Source organism: Hibiscus syriacus, unplaced genomic scaffold (genome assembly GCF_006381635.1).
Source record: "Hibiscus syriacus cultivar Baekdansim isolate YM2019G1 unplaced genomic scaffold, ASM638163v2 tig00016563_pilon, whole genome shotgun sequence".
NCBI lineage: Eukaryota > Viridiplantae > Streptophyta > Magnoliopsida > Malvales > Malvaceae > Hibiscus > Hibiscus syriacus.
The window spans coordinates 424,835-448,390 of NW_024062387.1; the positions used below are offsets into that span (position 1 = coordinate 424,835).

The 23,556-nt window shown below is 35.4% G+C and overlaps 2 protein-coding genes and 1 pseudogene across 2 annotated transcripts; 1 reads left to right on the top strand and 2 right to left on the bottom strand.

Moving 5' to 3' along the window:
- Nucleotides 1–341: 341 nt before the first annotated feature.
- Nucleotides 342–3,346, bottom strand: LOC120208400 (ras-related protein RABD2a-like). The gene is made up of 8 exons (XM_039207685.1): nt 3,105–3,346; nt 2,246–2,318; nt 1,906–1,953; nt 1,761–1,808; nt 1,487–1,558; nt 1,220–1,375; nt 944–1,047; nt 342–664 (listed from the first exon to the last, which is right to left on the bottom strand). Exons 1-8 carry the CDS (start codon nt 3,116–3,118, stop codon nt 568–570), a joined length of 612 nt encoding a protein of 203 aa, XP_039063616.1. The 5' UTR covers nt 3,119–3,346; the 3' UTR covers nt 342–567.
- A 7,985-nt stretch (nt 3,347–11,331) lies between these two features.
- Nucleotides 11,332–13,322, top strand: LOC120208480 (annotated as a pseudogene).
- A 435-nt stretch (nt 13,323–13,757) lies between these two features.
- Nucleotides 13,758–20,910, bottom strand: LOC120208402 (nitrate regulatory gene2 protein-like). The gene is made up of 4 exons (XM_039207686.1): nt 19,596–20,910; nt 19,293–19,477; nt 15,827–16,050; nt 13,758–14,796 (listed from the first exon to the last, which is right to left on the bottom strand). The coding sequence occupies exons 1-4, from the start codon at nt 20,851–20,853 to the stop codon at nt 14,010–14,012; spliced, it is 2,454 nt and encodes an 817-aa protein (XP_039063617.1). The 5' UTR covers nt 20,854–20,910; the 3' UTR covers nt 13,758–14,009.
- Between the last annotated feature and the right edge of the window lie 2,646 nt (nt 20,911–23,556).

The window sequence follows — 23,556 nt, forward strand, 5'->3', positions numbered from 1 at the left end:
AATCGAATTCAGTATATAATATTAATAATGACTAAAATAATATTTCTTTTCAAAAAAAAAAAACACACACACACACATGCTTGATTGATAAACAACTTCTAGTTATGGGCTTACCTTAAACCAAGTTTAATTGATAAGAAAGCGTCATTCGAATATCTAAGAATGTATGATAAACAACTCTTAATTTCTATTCAATCTTATTTTGTAAATAATTTTTGCTAAAAAGATTTGTGGGTTTGGATGGTAAAAATGCCATTTTTTATTTAAGAAAAAACTCAGATAATTGATGAACTGACATATTTGGTTGGTAAAACAATTATGAAGGCAAAAAAAAAAGATTTGAGAAAGAACGCTATTATATTAACCAACAAACATACATTGTACAAGCCATTCCCATCAACACGCGTATAGAAATGAATTAGATCCTCTAATGAGGTTGGTCCCCAACAAATAAGTTCAATAAATCTATCGAGTTAAGAAACACATAAATCTTACACGCCACCAAAGGCACAGCATGCTGCAAAATAAGAAATCTGAGCTTGCGAAACACATCGTTGACCTTCGTCTTTAGGAAGAGCAGCAGCCACCCTGCTGTGCAACTGGCTGACCTCGGATCTGTACCGTTGGAGGCCTTGCATTATTCATGGCCGGTTGGCTTGCCATTCTGCATTCACAGGCATGCCACGTCAAAAAGAGTGAGCTGAACACACTAAAGTAACTGACAATCAATAAGAAAGATTTTTTTCCAAAAATTTCGTAGCAAAGAGGAGTTTGAGTTGTCAATCTCAACGATTTTTTCTAATTGGAAATGGCTACCACTCGACTGTACATGCTAATATAACTGTATTTTTTTTTTGGTTACCACCAGAGACCTTTTAGCATTATTGTCATATTATGTGCTAAGGCTAAAGCTAACTGGAAGAAAAAGGCTATGGGGATATACCTCTCCTTGATGGAAGCAGCCATGGCCATGAAAGCTTGTTCGACATTTGTGGCATCTTTTGCACTGGTTTCCATAAAAGGTATGCCGATTTCGTCTGCAAATGCCTGAAAGAAGAAAGCAGCAACATTGAGGAAGAGAATCAGGAATAGGGCGAAGAATGCAGTAAAACACCAACAATTACAATTTGACAAACACACAGCTCTTCCTTGAAATAAACCTACAGGGTTCTACACAAAAGAGAGAAATTTGTGCTATATATTTCATAATGGAAAATACCTTGGCTGTTTCGTAGGACACAACTCTATTAGCTGTAAGATCACACTTGTTTCCAACCAGTAATTTGTTAACATTATCACTAGCATAGCGGTCAATCTCACTTAGCCACTGCTTGACATTGTTGAAGCTTTCTTGGTCGGTCACATCATAAACAATCTAATAGAGGAGCCAGCAATAAAAACGAAAGAAGATTTCAAAAATTATAAGTGGCATAAAAAGGAAAAAATAACAAAAGGGAGAAAATCTAGAAAGGAAAATATCACGCACTATTATGCCATGGGCCCCACGGTAGTAGCTACTAGTGATTGTCCTAAATCTTTCTTGTCCAGCAGTGTCCCACTGTACAATGAATCAAGAGCAAACTATCTAGTTATCAAGTGTCAAGATTTACGAGCAACTTAGTAGGACTAAATTATAAAATGAAAACATAGAAACGGTTAAAGAACAGTTCATTCTCTTATTAGGCATACTACTCCGAAGAACCTAAGAACAGAAATTTTTCGAAGCAACAGATTAAAGGGAAAAAAATGTAAAAACATACAATTTGAAGTTTGATGGTTTTCCCGTCCTGCTCCACAGTACGTATTTTCTACCACATAAGAAAAATTAAACAAGAAGAAATTAGTATAATTGCTATAATTTTAGGCATTTAGAGGCCAAGTTAACACCAAGGGCTGTTTACTTACAAAGTCAACCCCAATGGTGCTTATGTAACTTTCTACGTATGAATCATCCTGCATTAAAGAAGAAAATAACCAGTTCAAGATTTAGTCCTGCATAACCATCAGGAAATATTCACAATTTCACCTTTTTTATACCTCGAATATACAACAAAAAATAATGACAAGATTCTGAATCCAAAACCGACTATAACGATCTCATGAAATACATATTTTACTCTCTCGATACAAGTGGTTGAACTTTTTGATCGATCATTATCACAGTCTAATGTCAAACAGAAACATTAAAGGCATCTAAGTATGTGCAACAAAGCAAAAAAATTTCAACTTAAGCGAAGAAGCTTACAGCAAATCTCAAAAGAAGACAAGATTTTCCGACTCCAGAATCACCAATAAGGAGAAGCTTGAAGAGATAGTCACTGCAAAATTTACAACCAGATAATAACAACACATGTTCCAATGATGCAAAAACATAATATCTCCAGCTATAACATTAACATATGTAACGCAAGATTGGATTTGCCAAAAGAGGTCCCCAAACAGAGATGCTTTTCAGAAACCCAAACTAAAGCTGTCAGCATTAAAATGTCGGAAAACCAAATTAAATGTGCGGAGTTAACCCTTAGAATACCAAGCCGCCATTATCAGTTGGTTCCTAATTTTACTCGCGCATCAAGAAGGCTCAGTTCAAAATGAATTTCAATTTTCAATCATATTAGAAGTGACATCACTCAATAATCCATTTAGCAACATGTTAACAAAAAATCAAATATTATTTAGAAAAAATCATAATATACCACAATTTACTATAGGATCTTACATAATTAAGAGCCGTTTCCCTCCTAAATCCTTCTAACTTACATAACATACCGCATTCATAACAAAGAACACCTAAAGATCGCACTTTTATTATTACATTATTTAACTTTTCATGTTAAATTCCAACAGAATAAGACAATGATGAAAACAGAATAGGATAGAACATCTCAATTTCATCAACAGATCTGAAACAAAGAAATCATGATTATAGGGTTGACTTTTAACCACTCGAGAAATCATGTAAATTCCAAACGTCATCAAACCAACAACAAGAGAATAATACAACCAGATTAGAAAAGAACGAATAAAAACAAAGGCCTGATCATAATAACATAACATACGATATAAAAATATTAATAACAAATATGAATAGAGATAAAACTTACTATTCGGGATCCATTGTCGCTTAAAGTTTTTTTTAAAAAATAAAACAAAAGACCAAAGGATGGAATCGCCGGAATCTATGTGAAAGTTCCGGCGACAGATCAGCTAGATCCCGCACCGATTGGCCGGAAAAAAACCAGCGTAGACAAGATGAAGGATAGAAAGGAAGGAAATATAAAGGAAAGAGCGGAGACGTAAGAGAGAGAATGACGATGAAATGAATGGATGAGAAAGACGCTTAATTTTAAACATTTTAATGACTAATTTTGTTTCTCTCAACCAAAATGGGCCTTTGAAATTTGGGCCAACGACCCAAGGTATCTCTTTTGTGGAAAGAGCATTAGGGGTGGTTATTAAAAAATAGAACGCATACAACGTCAGGTGTACAATTTTTATTGTTTAAAAAGTTGATCTCAAGTTTGATTCTTTGTATACGTAAAAAGTGTCCATTAAAAGACCCAACTACAAAAGTTATATATACGACTCAGGTTGATCTAAATTAGTTAATACGAAACTCTTGAATCAAAAGGGCTAAAAAATGTAAATAAGAGGCATACAAAATTACAAATGCTTACACTTTTCATTTAGACCATCTCCAACGCTACTTCACTGTAGCGCATTTTGGCACTGTAGAGATCTGCGCCAAATCTTACTCTACAGTAGAGATATGCTACACTGTCACGTCACATCTAACGCAGCATTATAGTTTGCACCACATTTTTTTTTAATTAAAATATATTAAATTATAAAATAGATAAAATACATTAAAATTAGATAAATAATTTTATTAACTTTTTTTGTAAATTTTCGGATTTTTTATATTTTTTAATTTTTTATATCTATAAAATTAATATTATAATAATTAAATATTATAAATAAATATAATTAATGGTAATATAAAAATAACGCTAAAAATAAATTATTATTTTATCTTTACAATAGAAAGGTGAATAAGTACACCACAAAATAGGCACTGAGAAAAGGCCCTTGGTGTGTGGACCAAAACTTGGAACTACACAAAAGAAGAATGATGAGGGAAGGCAACTTTAAAAATCCAATATCACCTTTTCCTAATTCCAATACACACAAATCCACAAAGATCCCACATTTTCAAACCTTGTGTTCTTTCGAGGAAAGCAAAGAAAACGGGAAAGGCCAACACCAGATCGCCACGTGGCAAGAATTTAAAGCTTTTGATTGAAATAAAATACTCACTAATCGTTGTGTTTAGTCATGGGATTGGTGTTTCTCACATGACAACTTGTCTGACTTCAGATTCTGTTTGACTAACTTATTGTCATCTCTTAGAGGCTCTGTTTTGAAAATCGGATCGACCGGTTTAATCGGTTCAACTGAGAATCGTTATTTAGTTTGGTTCAATCTAAATCGATTGAACCGTTATTAGTGAATCGGTCAGAACCGTTGAACCGTTCGAACCGAACCGGCTGAAAACCGGAAAAAATCGGGAAAAATCGAGAAAAAACGAGATTTTTGGTTTTTGTTTTTAAAAAAAATTAAACCAAACAATGTCGTTTGTTAAACGAGCCAAGTCGAACTCGAGTATTGCTGAGCTCGACTCGAACTTGAAAACTTTAAAAGTAAGCTCAACTCAACTCAAACTCACAAACTAAAAATTATCAAGTTCAACTCAAACTCGAAATATAATATTGAAACTTGAACTCAAAAAGGCTTGAACTAAAAAAAAAAAATTAGAAGCTCGATTGAATCCTAAAATTCGAGCTTGATTGAAGTGAAAGAATAGTTCACTCAATGCTCACCAAAAGGCTCCATATTTTTGAATGTCAAATTACCTCTATTATTTATAGAATGAGAAAATAACCTCAGTGACCAAAAATGCCTTATAATATACGATTTTAACCAACTTTTTTTGGATTTGCCAAAATGACCAACTAAATCGCAATGCGATCGATAATTCGCAACGCGATCTCCGATATCGCAAATCAGTTTCCAGATTCGCAACGCGAACTTCGACTATCGCATTGCGATTTACATATTCGCATTGCGATTTACATATTCGCATTGCGATTTACATATTCGCATTGCGATAGTCCAAGTTCGCGTTGCGATTTATTCCAAGTTCGTTGCGATAGTTGAAGTTCGCGTTGCGATTTATTCCAAATTCGTTGCGATTTATTCCAAGTTCGCGTTGCGATAGTCGAAGTTCGCGTTGCGATTTATTCCAAGTTCGTTGCGATAGTCCAAAATCGCAACGACGATATTGCATTTGTTTCTTAAGAATTTTCTCTAAAAAGATAGTATTCGTGCGAACGTGTCGAAGACACGTATTACCACGACCACGACCACGACCCGAGACGAGACGAGATGGACGGCGGCGGCGGCAGCGTGCGAGAGTCTCCCTTGTTCTCTATCACTCAACAAGGAAGTGGGAAAGCCAAGCCTTAAATACCATTCCCAATAGTATTTCCAATACTATGTGGGATTGAGCATTACCAACACTTGTTCCCAATACTATGTGGGATTGAGCCTTAAATAGCGATATTATTTTTGAATGTTTTGCTTAAAATTGCAATAATCACGATTGATTGTAGATTGACTTTTAATTATGACATATTTAATCGTATAATACTAATGCAATTGGTTGCTGATTCAGTTGTTTTAAGGTGCATGATTGTTAATTGTTTCCTGAATAATCACATTGTATTGGAAACAAGTGTTGGTAATGCTCAATCCCACATAGTATTGGAAACACAATTGGGAATGGTATTTAAGGTTTGGCTTTCACACTTCCTTGTTGAGTGATAGAGAACAAGGGGGACTCTCGCGTGCCGCCGTCACCGCCGTCCGTCTCGTCTCGTCTCGGGTCGGGTCGTGGTCGTGGTAATACGTGTCTTCGACACGTCTGCGCGAATACTATCTTTTTAGAGAAAATTCTTAATAAACAAATGCAATACCACCAGTCGTTGCGATTTTGGACTATCGCAATGCGAACTTGGACTATCGCAATGCGAATATGTAAATCGTAATGCGATAGCCGACTATCGCATTGCGATTTACATATTCGCATTGCGATAGCCGACTATCGCATTACGATTTACATATTCGCATTGCGATAGTCCAAGTTCGCATTGCGATAGTCCAAGTTCGCATTGCGAATCTGGAAACTGATTTGCGATATCGGAGATCGCGTTGCGAATTATCGATTGCATTGCGATTTAGTTGGTCATTTTGGCAAATCCAAAAAAAGTTGGTTAAAATCGTATATTATAAGGCATTTTTGGTCAATAAGGTTATTTTCTCTTATAGAAGTTAGTTGTGATGCACTTCTATGTTTCTTAGCAATGTGAGATTGTTTTGTTCTCATATTTTTACTCTTTAGACTTTTGGGATGTTCTTATATGTTTCTTAGCCATGTGGGATTGTTTTAAAAAAAATAAACCAAACAATATCATTTTGTTATGATTTTTTTAACCCTAAATTTATTTTTTAATTATAGTTATATAATTATATTTATTTAATATGTTTTACCTTAAATATTATGTTGTAGTTAATTTGAATCATTTTGTTCACTTGATTTTATGGTTTTTAACTTATATATGTTATGACTTGCTTTGAATATGACTTGTGATATAAAAAATTATTTTTTATTAAATATTTTTGATATTTTTATTTAATTTTTTAAATAATTATGACGTCGTCCGGTTCTTCCGACCGGTCGGACCGGTTCGACCGGTTGAACCAGTGAACTGGTAGCATGACCGGTTCGCTAACCGGTCCGGTTCTGAAAACCATGCTTAGAGGACTGGCCTCTCAAATTTTGCATTTTGTTTTGTTTTGTTTTTTAATTACGTATGTTCAAACTTCAGTGGAAACCAAAACGATGAAGATGTAGAAGTATGCATAGAATGACACATTATCCCCTCAAATGATTGTTTCAAGTACCTAGGGTCTATGATACATAAAGATGGGGGTGTAGATGAAGACGTTACACACCGTATAAAAGAGGGATGGCTAAAGTGGAGGGCTGCTATTGGAGTTTTATGTGACAAGAAGGTGCCTCTAAAACTAAAGGGAAAATTTTATAGAATGGCAATAAGAACAGCGCTGCTGTATGGATCAGAATGTTGGGCAATCAAGAAGGATCACGTAAGGATGATGGAGGCCGCAGAAATGAGAATGCTTCGATGAACATGTGGTAGGACTCTATGGGACATGACACCTAACTCTGCTATTAGGATGTACTTGGGGGTGGTGCCTGTATCCGAAAAATTGAGGGAGGGAAGACTACGATGGTTTGGGCATGTCCTTAGGCGACAACCGTCGGATGCAGTCAGGAGGGTAGAGTCGATTACAGTCGACGGTGTCAGAAGGAGAGGACGACCAAGACGGAAGTGGGAAGACTGCTTGAGATCTGATTTGAAGGAATTAGCCCTTACCGAAGACATGACCTCTGATAGGAAAGTATGGAGACTTAAGACCAGGGTAGTCGAGTAGTGCGGTTCACAGCCATAGGGTGTAACATCTTTGTCTTCTTTTTAATGTCTTTGTAGTACTTTCCATGACTTCTACTTTATACATGTTTCTGTCATTGAAATGCATGAAGGCTTAGAACTAGGGTATCGGAGTAGTGTTGCCTTAGTTTAAGAATTAACTCATTTGAATTTATTCCTTCTCGTAGCTTGCTATTGTTGACTTTTGTGTATCATTTATATTCATGTTTCCTCTTTTTAAATTTAGCTGGGTCTTACATTTTCAGTCTATATGCAGAGATTTCTATGTAGGGAATTATTTGCAGGGAATTATTTACAGGGATTACTCCCCATTACAGACGCACATATCAAGATTGCATATGAAGACTGTTCATCTATGTATTTATTTATTTATTTATACACGCATTTGCATCTTATCTTTATTTTTAATTTTCTGACTGCTGGAGGTCTTCCACGGAAGTTGCTCTCAACCTGGCGTTGGGGTCAGCCTACTACCCTACCTTCCCCTTATCCTATTGCATATGGGAATCAGGGTTTTGTTGTTATTGTTGTTGTTGTTTTGTTTTGTTATTTTCTCTCTCTCTCTCTCAATTCGGTATGAAAATTAATAACATAAAGTGTAAACTAAATATTTAACACTTAAACTATCAGTTTTGATTCATTTTTAGTACATAAACTTTCAAATTTTTCAAACCACACCTAAAGTTTAATTTTTGTTTCATTTTAGTACTCTTGTTAAATATTTAACATTAGATTTTTGAAATAAATTTAAAGTTTAGGTACTAAAATGGATCAAAACTGATAATTTAGGTACTAAACACGTTAATTTTTTAACGATCGGATACTAAAATGAAACAAAAATTAAACATTAAGTATGATTTTGAAAAAAAATGAAAGTTTAGGTATTAAAATAGATTAAAACTAATAGTTTAGATATTAAATACGTAATTTACCCTAAAATAAAACATCTTTATTCCCCGAATGCAAAAACAGTTCTTTTGACTCGAAACAATTCTCTCCTTTAGCCATCGGTTGAATCATTTGTTATATTATAGAGCGAGAAGTGTTGTTTTTCAATTGCTAAAGCAGAAGCTAAGGCCTTACATTCGTTGAAAATAAAAACCATGCTAGTATATTTAGGCGTAGGGTAAACTATACTGTTGGTCTCCAATTATATGACATTTTTTTTACTTCTAATCATAAAAATTATAAAATGGTAGTCTAATTACATAACAATTTAAAATGAATATAAAAGTATAAATGTCTTGTAAAATTATTGTTTTCTACGTTATTAATAAAAAAATTATATATGATTAATCTAAAATCATTTCGATGATTAATGTGACATTATTTATTAGATACAGTCATATTAAATAACAAAATGTTACGTAGATTACATATGCTGCGGGGACTATGAATCCTAGATTTTCTCCAAGCTGGTCTTGTCTTCTCCATGATTCATGTCGCTAAAGGATCTGAACTAAAGTATTACTATTTTTTGAATGTTTGGATGCAAATTATCTTTTGGTTTTATTGTAAAAGCTATTGCAGAATAGTCATTGTCGATTATCAGATGAATATAGTCTACAATTTGGGTTGCATGTGACGGCGACGTGTCTAAAAACTCGACCTCGTTATGTTCGGACATTGAAACTACAGTCGAAAGCGACTGAATGTACGGTCGCGCCCCCGTGTCCGTGTAAAATCAGTAGTGTAAGAAAGTTAGAAACCAAGCAGCCAACGGTTACTGTAGTTAACAGAAACAGAACTGGCAATTAGGTAAGAATAATTCGCCGCGGTCGATCGAAACCCGCGCACGATAAACCAATCTCACTGATTTCTTCTCGCCTTGGAATTTTGTTTAGACATTCGCTATTATCAATAAGCTCCCATTTGTCCCGTCTCACAGGCCAGCCTTGTCTGAATTTGGTAGGTGAAAACTTTATTATCTTCAGAGATAGACTCTAAAAATTTAAAAAAAAATTATATTTTATATGAATTATTTAATTTTGTATCACCAGAGATTTTATAATTTCACATCCTTTAAATTTTTAATATAATTCTTTTATATTCATGTCCCCCAACACAAATTTATGTGTCTTATATTGTTAACGAAAATTTTTGCATTTACAGCTACATGCTTCAATATAAACTTAAGTTATTTGTAAAACATAACATTTAATGCCTGCATTTCAAAACCGGTGCTCCCAGCGACCCTATCGGCTAAGAGATTCTCCCCCCTTTGAAGTAAATGTCATACGTCGGATCAGGAGCAAGTTTTTACTCAAAATTGAGTAAAAACAACAATGTAATGACTCAACAAAGCAAAAGAAAACCACGCGCTGCCTTGAGCGCTTGATGATTACAGGTGTCTAAACGGATTACGGAGGCCGAAGAAAATCCCAACGCCGATTCCAATTTGCCGATGGCAGGGAGAGAGAGGAGCGTCCCTACCTTTGAAAAGGGCAAAGTTGCTTAAAGAAGGAACTGAGGTGGGCCCTACAGTTGACCAAAACGGTTCACTAATTAGAATGTGATGGTTTTGATTCGGTTTATTTAATTTTTATATTAATTTTGTATTTTTTCAAACATTATGGATTGAATTTTATAAGATCCATTCCATAAGGATAAATTCAAAATTTCATCACTAAACTTTTTTCTCATTCCTATTTTAATCATTAAAGTTTAAAAAAAATTAATTTATTTATTAAAGTTTTGACTTACTTTTATTTTGATTGTCTGAGTGTTAAATAAATGGAAGGGTGACGTGATATTCACATGTATTGATGTGTATCATTTTTAGAGTAAAACTCAACATTGTAAGAGTACTTCTATCTTAGCAGTTAATAAGGATTAGACATTTCATCAACTTGATGTCAATAATTCATTCCTCAATGACAATCTTGAAGAGGAGGTTTATATGCAGATCCCACTTGGTGTGCAGATGCAATTGAAAAATTAGAAAGTATGCAAGTTGCTGAAGTCTTTATATGGACTAAAACAATCCTCTAGTGCTTGTTCGATAGATTCGCGAAGGTACTCTTACAAGACAACTATAAGCAATGTCAATCTGATCATACTCTGTTAGTTAAGAGCGCTCCAAACAACAAAAAGGCAGTCTTGATTGTCTATATTGATGACATCATCATCATCACAGGTGATGATTTTAGAGAAATCGAAAATTTGAAGACATTGCTAGCAAGAGAATTTGAAACCAAAGACTTAGAGACCTTGAGGTATTTTTTGGGCATGGAAGTGGCAATATCAAAAGAAGGGATTGTCATAAACTAAAGAAAGTATATTCTTGATTTACTCTCTGAAACTGGATTTACAGGTTGCAAGCCTTCGGAAACTCCATGGAAGCAAATCTAAAGTTAAAGGAAAATGGAAGTCCAATAAACAAAGAATAATACCAAAGGTTAGTGGGCAAGCTCGTCTACTTGTCACTTACTAGACCAGACATAGCCTTCTCTGTGAGTATTGTGAGTCAATACAAGAATGATCCTAGAAAAGAACGTTTGGAAGCAGTCTCTCGTATTTTAAGGTACTTGATGATGACACCGGGTCATGGGTTAATTTTCAAAAAAACATGAAGATAGAACAATCAAGATCTTCTCATATTCAAGTTGGGCTGGAGAGTTAATAGATAGGAGATCAACGACGAGTTATTGTTCATTTGTTTGGGGAAATTTGGTGACTTGGAGAATCAAGAAACAAGCTGTAGTTTCTAGAAGTAGTGCAGAAGCAGAATATCGGGGCAATGGCACTTGGAATTTGTGAAGGCATCGTTTGTTTAGGGAAATTTGGTGACTTGGAGAAGTAAGAAACAAGCTATAGTTTCCAGAAGTAGTGCAGAAGCATAATATCGGGCAATGACATTTGGAATTTGTGAAGGCATTTGGTTACGACTCTTAACTGAGTTAGGAGTTAGCGACAATACCTACTTTGAACTTTAAAGTGATAGCAAGTCGACTATAAGCATTGCTAAAAATCCGGTACATCACTACAGAACTAGGCATGTGGAGATCGCCAAACACTTCATTGCAGAAAAAGGTGAATGGTGGAACCGTAAGACTCAATTGTCTCTTCAAAAGATCAACTAGCCGATATTTTTACCAAAGCACTTCCAAGAATCAATTTCGACGAGATTACATCCAAGTTGGATCTTTACAACATTTATTCCCCAACTCGAGGGGGAGTGTGAGTTATAGTTAGATGTAAATAGTAGTTTCCTTCTTTAACTCTAACTCTAGAGTCCTACTTTGTTGATAATCTTACCTTTAGTCTATTTTAAACTCTTTGACAACACTTACATAAATACTCCACTGTACTCTCTAATTGAAAGGTGAAATAAACAATTTTTTCTTGAGAATCTGATTTCCACAGTTTCCTCTTCTATGTTGCAAGATGTCTAAATGTTGTGCATATGTAGTTAGACCTTTCCCTTGATCAGTTCCTATCTTTCTTGATATGTCGAGTATGTGAAACCTATTTTCACCTTCATGCTGCTGAACTCCGGGCTAGGAGATGCTTGTTCTCCTTCTGGACCTGTTAGCCTTTTCTACCTGATAAATAAAATAGCAAAAGCAACTAAATGACGCAACTATATTCTTTAAGTCTTTTGTGTTTTTAGAATTAATGGTAGTCCATATAACTATTTGAACTAGGGAAATTATGAGACACTCAATGTGTTGACCATGAAATTGATTCCTTTTCCTTCCTGAGTTTTATTGGTTCTCCTTGTTCCACTTTGTAGGCTAGTTTCCAGTAGCTTAGCATATGCCAAGGAGTAAATCTATATCCATTTATTTTTTGAAGAAAAGATATCTGGTAATTCCTTGGTCAGTTCTCGAAAAGGTTATTATATATCTATTCATCATTGTATGGGATGTTAATTATATTTTCATACATGGCATAAACGCATTGCTGATGGCTTTGTTGATCATGTTGGCTTCATAAGCTAGTTCCCCCACTCCCACAACTGAAATCAGTAAATGTCAGGTGAAAAAGGTTATATAAACCCTTGTTTTTCTTAATGCAGATTTTATGCTGCAGAGGTTCTATTAGCGCTGGAGTATTTCCACATGCTTGGCGTTGCTTATAGGGATTTGAAACCTGAAAATGTTCTAGTTCGCGATGATGGCCATATAATGCTCTCAGATTTTGATCTTTCCTTAAGATGTGCAGTTTCTCCCACTCTGATAAAAAGCTTAGCATTCAATTCTGATCCTTCAAAACGTGGAGCTGGTGGTGCATTCTGTGTTCAACCTGCCTGTATCGAGCCTACATCGGTTTACATCCAGCCTGCCTGCTTTCTCCCACGGCTATTCCCTCAAAAAACAAGAAAAACCGAAAACCTCGAGTTGAGTTTGGGTTGCCTTCTAGTACCCTCCCGGAGCTTGTAGCAGAGCCTACTGCAGCACGGTCTATGTCCTTTGTTGGAACCCACGAATACCTAGCTCCTGAAATAATTAAAGGAGAAAGTCATGGAAGTGCTGTTGATTGGTGGACCTTTGGAATATTATTGCATGAATTGCTCTACGGTAAACCCCCTTTAAAGGTTCAGGAAACCGTGCTACGCTGTTGAATGTCGTGGGGCAACAGCTGAGATTCCCTGATTTGCCAACCACAAGTTAGGCCAGCAACGATTTAATCTGGGGCTTGCTGGTGAAGGAACCACAAAACCGGCTACGGGTGAAGAGGGGTGCAACCAAGATCAAGCAACATCCTTTCTTCGAAGGTGTGATCTAATACGATGCAGCACCCCACCCGAGGTGCCAAGACCCATGGAGAGCGAGTTGCCGTCTGGGACGCCCGGGAAACCTGGGCCAGTGGAGCCACTTGAGGTTGGTAGCAAAAGTAAAAAGATGGTGGGGCCTGGGCAAGGGACAGACATGAATTCTGGCGGTAAATATCTGGACTTTGAATTCTTCTAGTTTTGATTTAGAGGATGATGAGTTGTATTACTCAAAAATCGTTTCAAGAGTTTGCTGTGATAGTATATACTTCAGCTGATTCAGCTCACTCCTTAAAATCAATAAAAATTCATGCTCATTGCAGAACAGAGTGGCGTAAACACCACATTCATATGCCGAACCTTGAATGGACCAAAGACAAAGGGTCCTTTTTCCTTTAATTGTTTGCATAGCAATATACAACTTTTACTTTCAAACCCATCTTTATTTATTCATCTGCTGAAATTGCAACTTTTACCTTTTTGGGATACAAGAATGAAGAATGAGAGGCAATTTTCTGTACAAACACTTGCCATTGCTTGACAATTGATAATTGGCAAAACCACAAAAAGATCGTCTCCCATGTATTTACGCTTCCCCGGGCAAAAAATAATAATTGTAAGAGCCAACAGCCAGAAAAAACCCCAACTATTACAAATTTCTACTTAACCTCAAAAATTCTTCAGAGGAAAAATGTATTCGTCTATTTGATATGATAGGAACGGGAGCATACCCAATCAAGTGCCTCTGTAAATAAGGCAGAAAAGCTGGTCAATGCTTGGAAAACCCCTGGCAAGCCTGTTTGAACATTATTCAGTGTCATTGCTCTTGTTACCTCTACTGCTTTGGCATGCCTCAACATCTCATCTTCCACTCGCCTTTGGCAGGCTGCGAGCTCGGATTTTTTCTCTGCCAGGGGATCCCGAGCATCCAGTACCTGCCCGTGATCAGCCCCAGAATCAGGAAGGCCAATACCGACCATAGAGTACGAGTGGTAGAACTTCCTCTCTATGTTCCGGAGAGATGACGCCTTTTTCTCGAGCTCCTTCGATGCAGTTTCAGTTCGCTTCTTAATCTTAATCTCTTCAGATTGTTTAACGAATATCACGTGGACAACATTGATAAAACTTTTGATAGCTTCAGAAGCTACCGTGTCAGGGACTCGGTCAATAGCAAGCTTCCACTCATCACAAAAAGCATATGCATCAGAGGGCACCGTGCTGCCGTTGCCATTGTCATTGCTGACAGGAAGAAGGGTGAGCTTGAACCAACCGTGGAGGGAGTGGATAAATTCCCGTTGAAATTTAATTAAACGGCAGAAACTAGAGTGCCAAGCAGAGACGGCTGACTCAAGATCACGTGTTGCTTGCCTATGCAGTTCGGAAGTTGAATCACCTTTTCCTGATCTGTTTATAAGGCCACGGACTTGCTGCACAATATTGTTCTGAACCTCATGATATTGATGCATCGACCCCCACATATACCTGAACCTGCATCCATATTCGATGTGTAAAGATAATATTCAAGTTGAAATTAATCTAGCACCAAAAATTTTATATTATGGAGAATAAAAATTACTAAATCCTAAAATAATCATCTAATCAACTAAAATAAGTCATTATTTTTCTCTTCAAATTCCATGAGTCAAATTATCTTCTTCCTCTGCTATAATGGGTGTATAGAGATGCAAGTTTTCAAAACACTACAAAATTATTAGTATGAACTCCAACACAAGGTTTGCAAGTATGTTCCTCGTAAATTATCTGAAACACCATAATAACTCGAGTATTATAACCCATTTGAAGTCAGCATGCGTAATCTAACAACGGATGATACACTGTAGTGTGTGCAAACAGTCTGAGGTGTTAGAGTGAATAATCATATTTCTATCCATTGATAATCACATAACTGAGTGATGCTGATATTAACAGGCTTTGATTTATTTAGCAGTTAAGTTTCAACAACCTGTCAAATTAGATTATGGTGGGTCGTAGGATAGTTAACTCCAGTGCACCTAACCCCCATCCCCCACTTGCATGTGGCTAACAGGAGTGAATAGAAGAAACACTGTCAAGTGGTAGCGGGGCCACAGAATTAAAAGGATCTAGACTACACAAGGCACATGTTCTCAGAGAGGTTGATCAAGTGGCAAGGCAGAGCAGTGAACCATAATGGTTCACCTACCCTGTAACCAGCTAAAATCCACACTACATGAGATAAAACCAATGTGAGATTCAATTCCCGTCCTGAAGAACTCAAGCCACCCAACGACCAAGGTTTCTGAGTAAGAATCAATTTTGAAGGATAAAAAAAAAGGAAAATGGAGCAGAAGAATTTGACCACTAATAACTTTTACTGGACTGCTTACATTGGATTTAGATTGGTGTTTCTTGATTCATGTAAGTTTCCAAGAGAAGGCAGAATGTTTAGTGGTGTATGGTTCCATATAGTTGCATTGCATGGAATTTCTTATCCATTTCAAGACAAAACAGAGACAAAAGGATAAAAAGGACTGCTTACCCATGACAAAGTTCAACAAGCTGTGGAACAAGATCACTGTCTCGAAGCCCAATAATGGCAGTAGATGTGGTCGAGATAGCCTGAGATGTGACGATAATTAGTGATTGCAGCCTTGTTATTGATGCCTTTGTTTTGTCTGTCTTGGTTTCATCCTTCCCCTTGTATTCTTGACTTTGCAATGCCGACAACTTTTTCTCATGCTTAATCTTTACTCCTTCTCTGGCCTGTAAGTGTCGGAAAATATATTGCCTACATCAGCACTCATCTCAACAACATATATCCAATATAAACATAATTGAAAATGGAATAAACACGGACTCATTTGAAGGCAACAACCAAGTAAACTATCAAATTATCTTTGCACCGCATGTTTCTCATTATTATTATCCAGAGACAATATGCACCAGAATCAACATGTTCAACCAATTCAAGGAACTTACAGAAGTTCAATAAAAGAACACCATGTTATGTTTATGGTGGGTGGGAGGAATCTATTACCCCATAAAAGTCAACTAGAAACTTTTTTCCTTTAGCATTCAATAAAAAACAAAACAGAAAATACTCATAACAAAGCGTTTCGCTGGCTGAATAACTTACAATTGAAGCATAAGGGTAAATTAACTGAAATCGTCTTTATTCTCCACCAACCAACACCGATTAAAGTAGGTGGAAGGTAGGAAACTAAAGCTCGTGCACTAATGTAAAAGAAAACATTTCCCTCCAACTACTAGTTGATAGAGTGGGATGAGAGCTAGGTCTAAGTAAAGTGAGGAGTTCAAATCTTGCTCTTGTGAATAGAGAAAACTAGATTACGAGGGTTGTCTCATAATGAGATTATCTAATCCAAATTAATCGATCAATAAGTCAAATACCGTGGTTATGCAAAAAACATTCCCAAACAAGATTGGGAATCTAGAAGAAAAAAAGGTAGTTGGCCTATAGTAGATTTTTTTAATAGTTTAGAGTGATAATAAGGTAATATTTATTAAAAAATATAACTTAATGACAACGCACACATACCTGCATACGCAATTGATAGAGTACAATAAGATTTCAGGATAAGTTAGTTGCGCATGGAAATCACGCTCCTATGGCTATAACTGTCTTAACATCAATGCCAAGGGTATTTTAGTCATCGCAACTCTATTAATTTTTTTTAGGGTAAACTACATAAATGACCACATAACTATGGGCTAGGTCGCGAAATGACCACCATTTTCAAAATTGTGACAAATATATCACTGAACTATTTAAATGGGTTCAAAATGGCCACACGACGTTAACATTTAACGGATGTGTTTATATGGCAGTTAAAAAATTGGTATGATTAGGGTGCGGGTCCTTGTAAAATTACGTATTTGCAGCGCTGACACCCTACTTTGTTTTCTTCCATTTTGGTCTCTACTTGTATATGATTTGTTTCCTTGGATTTTCATTTAATCCAATTTAATCATGATTTTGTTTTTAATTTGTCTAATGTCTTAATGTGAGCACTAACTTTAAAATCTTTTATTTTAATCATGTATTAAATTTGTAGATTAAATCCCCTAGATTTTAGAATTAATCAATTTGATCACCAAGATTAACTTTAATTCTTAATTTTTAATTAGGTCAAATTTCAATTTAATTTAATAAATTCATTTCTCCAATCAAATTGTGACACATGTCACAATCTTATGATTATAATTTGAGTATTAACTATAATATATATTTTTTATCATTAATTATAATATATATTATAATTTGATTATTAAATTATTTTTTAATGATTTCATTTATATAATCATTAAAAAATAAATATGAAAACAGTAAATTTAGTTTAAAAATATTAAAATCTTAAATCAATTATAAATAAACTATTAGATTTATTTTAATGATTTAAGCGTCGTTATATTTTCAATTAACTTAATAATATGAAACATTAATTATATCATATTATTTATTAAATATATTATGTCAATTATATCTCCCTGACATCACAATAATTTCATTATTAATAAAAATTATCTGACTTCACCACGAGCACTCCTCAGGATAAGTCACTAACTCATGTATGTCAAAGTGCTTATAGGAGAGGAAGAAGATGATTGTGAAAGTATGTTTAAATTCATATTTTATTTGCTTGACAAATGACATATTTTCTCACATTTAGGTCCTTATCTTTTGTACGTTTTACAGTTTAGTCACTTTATTTACTCCTTCAAGTAGGACTAGAGGTGTTCAAAATCGGGTGTCCGTGTTTTCGAGTATCTAAAATACCAGGTACCCAGAATTTTCAGGTATCAAAATTTCGGCCCGTGTCCAGGCCCATTACATTCGAGTACCCGTATTTTCGGGTCACGGGTACCTGGTTTATAATTTTTTATTTTTTAGAATTATATTATTTTTAAAAAATATATAGAAAAATTCTAAAATTTAAAGGTCTATAATATATAATTCACACATAAAGTTAAAAAATCAAATTACATAATTGAAAAAAAATTATTAAAAATTAAAACAAAAATTATAATTAAATTTCAAATGTTTTGAAGTTAAAATAAATATTTTAAAAATAATTTAGAATGCTAATGTAAAATAATTTAAGAAATTAAGAATTTAGAATGTTATAGTGGCAAAATTTAAGAAATTAGGAATTTAGGACTTAATTAAAAATTAAGAATTAAAGTTAATATTGGTAATCAAATTAATTAATTATAAAATCTAGGGGATTTAATCTATAAATTTAATACATGATTAGAATAAAAGATTTTAAAGTTAATGCTCATATTAAGGCATTAGACAAATTAAAAACAAAATCAAGAACAAATTGAATTAAATGAAAATCCAAGGAAACAAAACATATACAAGTAGTGACCAAAATGGAAGAAACAAAACAGGGTGCTAGAGCCACAAATACGTAACTTTACAATGACTCATTTCCTAATTATATAATTTTTTTAACTGTCACGTAAACACCTTCGTTAAATATTAACATCGTGTGACCATTTTGAACATATTTAAATAATTCAATGGTATATTTGTCACAATCTTGAAAATTGTAGTCATTTCACGAACTGACCCATAGTTATGTGGTCATTTATGTAGTTTATCATTTTTTATTAATTTAGGGTAAATACAAAACAATATATGTTTAAATATAACACTTAAAGTTCACACCCTTCAGAATCCTTGACAATATTTTTTTTACTTTCGTGCGCACCTATATTAAACTACTAATACTAAAATGTCTACAAAACAAAGGGTGAGTAAAGTATAATAAAAGTATAAAAAATACTAATACTGCGACGACAACTGTACGCTTTGACGACAGTACCCCGAAAGATTCGGCCCCATAAACAGTTTCCTAAAGGGATGTAGTCGTAAAGATAAATCGATCAACAGTATAAAACTGCGGTGGACTTACGCTACCATCAGTATTATTAGTAGAAAGCTAACCCATTTTTTAAAAGGAGAGGGAAACTATTACCTTGACTTCCACGTAGAGCTTCTTCTCCCAAGCCAAGAGCCGGTCTAAACTAGAACAAAGGCTCTTTGAACCGCCCGTTTCATTGAGCGCAGCCGCGTCGAGCCGGTATTTCACCGCCAGCGGCGGTTTTGAAGTCCACCCTGAGCTCAAGTTACTGAACATGCTACTTGAATGATACACCGTCTCTGTAAGATGGAAAACAAATTAAAAAGAATCACGAAGAGAGAAAATAAATGGGATTAAAATTAAATCAATTTCAGCTGAATTCAGCTTAAAATAAAATTCTCCACAACTGGAACTTACTTCTCAATTGCCTGAAGCTTTTATCAATCTGAGCTCTACTGATCTCAAGCATGTCCGAGACCTGATCTCCGGCGGCGGCGGCTTTATCGAAATTCTCTTTGATCGCATCGACAATCTCTTTGAAATTCCTATGCCTTACAACCATCTTCATATCCATCATAGCACCCGTTCTATAACTTCCCGCCGACGACCCCGCATCCTCCGACTTACCGTCCATTTTAGTCCCCGCGACAGCCCCATACATCTGCTGGTGTTGTTGAATCTTTACTGGCGGAGGAGTCTGATTTCGAGGATGATGTAACTCCTTGGACTCCCCTCTCATTGACGAACCGAAATCGGAGCGATTTCCAAACTCGGATCTGGATGCCACGTCCTCGTCTTCCTCCGATGAACTCGTTGTAGTGTAACGATCGTGGTCTCCCCATTCACTGCATTGCACTTCTTCTCTTTCGGTTTCTTCGTCGAAATTACTCTTGCCCTTAACGGAATTGATATTGTAACGGTTGTTCGGGTTATGTGGACGGAAGAAATCGTACTCTGATTTTTCCGTTTCGGTATCTTCCGGTTCTTCAGGGTAGTTTGAATCCAAATGATGATGCCCATGGGGTAGTAGTTGTTGCTTTCGTTGGTGTTGTTTATGGTTAAAGAATTCGGAGTTTGGAGGGGATGGAGGGTAAACATTTTCCCAGTTCCAAACGGAAGAAGTCTGGGAAGGAGTGGTTGAGTAAGTGGCATTTGCTTGATACGTCGTTGGGAAAAAGTTGTTGGAGAAACCGGATTTCGAGCTTTGTGGAGAAGAACAAGGGCTCGATTCGGACAAAATGTGAGGGAGTTTCGGGGGTGCCTTATGTGGTCGGCGACGATTGGGTGCGGGAGATGGGATGCTGGAAGCTGAGAATATGTGAGGGAGTTTGGAGCTAGCAATTGTTGGATAAGAGGGGGAAGGAGATAGAGGAGGAGGGTGGAGAGAAGGGGAGGGAGATTGAGGGATACGTGGAGGGATTAGATTGGTCGTTGTCGGCGGAGACGGTGCGGCGGGTTGGAGGAGGACGGCGGGGGTTTCGTCGGAGATGGAAAGGGGTTCGCCAGAAGCGAATGTGCATAGAGCAGAGCCAGCGGCGCTGAGAGAGCGGCAGTAATCGGCGTGAGCGGCGGCTAGGTGATGTCGAGCGTGAACGGCTTCCTTCATCAGTCGGCGCCTGTCTTTGCATCGCCTCACTGTGTCTTCGTTGTCTAGCTTCGACGCCGTACAGCCCATTCTAACGCACTAATTGCTGGTGGTGGTGCGTACGATTTACCTATACTAAAAGAAAAAAAGAAGAAGAAGCTCTTAAGTGGTGTGGCGCCCGATTTAAGCTTTGTGTATATTGTTGGAATTGAGAAATGAAGTGCAAATGTAAGGTAAAGCGGCTAATGGAGTATTTGAACTGTTTCTCAGCCTGTGTTGTTCGGATTTAGAATTATTATTATTATTTTCCTCTTTTTCGTTAAATTACTGATGACTGTTCAGACTTTAAAGTGAATATTTAATTAGTTTAATTATTTAACAATATTTGTTAATTATTTGCACTTGCACTTGCAGAAGTTTGATTTTTGTTTTTACGTTGTGCTTCACAGACAAAGGCATCCAAGGATACACATTAAATTAAACAAATTTCATTAAAATATGGTTTCAGATATTGATTTAATGTTAATTTCATTCTATTTATATTATTATTACTTTAAATTTTACAAATTCAAATATGTTTTTTCATGTTAAATTACACCTTTTTCATCATTTATTGTATGTTTTTGTTATTGTTATTCTATAAGAGTAACTCAAGATCTTTAGAGTTTTTTATAATATTTTAATATTTATTCATAAATATCTTCGTTATTCTTTTTACTTAATTACATTTCTCTACATTATCGTTATCGATTTCGTCACATACTAAATTTATTATTTGATAATTAAATTTATTCATTTATCAATCCAATTAAAAATTATCAACTCTAATATTAATACTGACCAATTAGCCACCATAGTGTATAGTGTAAAGAATATATATACACACATTAAGGTTGAAAGTCAGAAATTTGAATTCAATAATCATTTTTCTTTAATTTTTTTGTCCTTTTTTCTTTTTTCCCTAAACAATTATAGATTGTAACTTTTTATTCAAAATAAAAAATTAAGTCTAAAATCATCATTTTTTTATTTGGAACGAAATATGTTTAGACATATATTAAAATTTTAAAATTACAAATAATTTAAATATTTAAAAATATAAAGTAAATTCTCTTAGAATGAATTGTATAAATAAAATAGATCTGCCGTAGAGAAACACAATCCAAGAGTGGACCCAAAGCACATTGGAAGCATATGTTAGACATATATGAATGTATTATGTATGCTTTTGAAGAAAAAGCAGTGGGAGGTTCTTTTCAACTTTCCATTATCTTTTCGTCAAGAATTTTCCTTTTCCTTTCTTTTTCTTCACATGTTAAAATCAATAATATATTTGTTTCGGAAGATCCACTTTGCTGCCGGTAGGGATTTGAGGCCAGGACAACTTGGGAGAATGACACAAACTCTATCAACTGGTAACATCTCTGATTTTTAATATTGCATGCTGTTCTCTTCCATGCTGCAGTTATAGTTGCTACTGTGCGGTCTTGTATTACCTTTTGGATTAATACAAAGTTAAATGTACTAAATCAGCGCATGTGTGTTTGTATATATATTAATAAATCAGTATATGGATTGGAATTTTGAACCTAGGTTGGAAACATCAGACAAGTTACTAATCTCAATTCAAGAGAAGACAAAAAACATCGAAAGGATGTTGAAGATAGGGTCGAAGAAGTAAAGAAGTCCATCTCTGCCAAGGTCAGTTGAATCCAAATTGCTTTTTGTATTGATTGACATTTTGCGTGATTCAGTATTGAATCATTAAAACGAATGAGAATGTAAATGTTGCTGAAAAGTTTGTCTATTAGTTTCTTTGTCCTGTCTCTTATTTTTTTTAATCTAATTTAATATAAGCATTGAAGAAATTAAAACTAATTTTGATTTTGAACGCACACTTCTAAGATATTGAAAATTGTTTTGGGGAAGGGTGATGGTGGGAAAGGGAGTCCTTTAGTTCTTGCAAAAATGCATATACAAAAAATATGGGAACTTAACCGGTTAAGATGCAAAAGAGGAGGGGGGGGGGTTAACAGGTGCCATGACTTCACTCTGTCAATATCAAGATATGCTGGTCGATGTGGCTTACTTACGTTGTGGCCGAAGTTACACACTGTAAGCAGGCCGAAGTTGACATCCGAGGGCTTGAGGAGTTGTTCTCTGAACCTGGTGGAGTGGACTATGAAGAAGACCGAAGCCGACCAAAGAGGTTACTTTTTTTTTTCTAGTTTTTTAACTTCCTTTTTATATCGTTAAATATGTTTGTTTTCTCCCTACTGAAGACTCAATATGGTTTTCATGGTGTCTATTGATTTTCAGTCATCTGCAGCCTGATAGTGATCATATTTCTATACTATCTTGAGTTCACTAGATATTTGTGACTTTTAAAAATTATGCTTATTAATTGGATTGAGAAAACTTTGGATCGAAGTGCATTCTTTGAACCGACTGCGTTTCACTGATGGCTAATGGTGTGTATAATACAGGAGACGGCATCCGAGATCTTGAAGATAGAGAACAACTACTGATTGGGCCGGCGTTTAGTTGAATAGCCAGATTTTTGTTCACAACATTTCAGCAACAGATGGAATCTGATTCATGGTCTTCTTCATAGGAAGTTTCGATTGAAAAACATTTTCATCACGTTTTTGAAGTGCTTCGTCATTTATTAATTTTAATCGACTTCTTTACACAAGTGTAATAAAATTTTGAGTGAAGAACTTATTTACACAAGAATTGTTTTGTAAATAGTTAATATTGTTAACCATGTATTAACTATTCCTATTTTGTTGA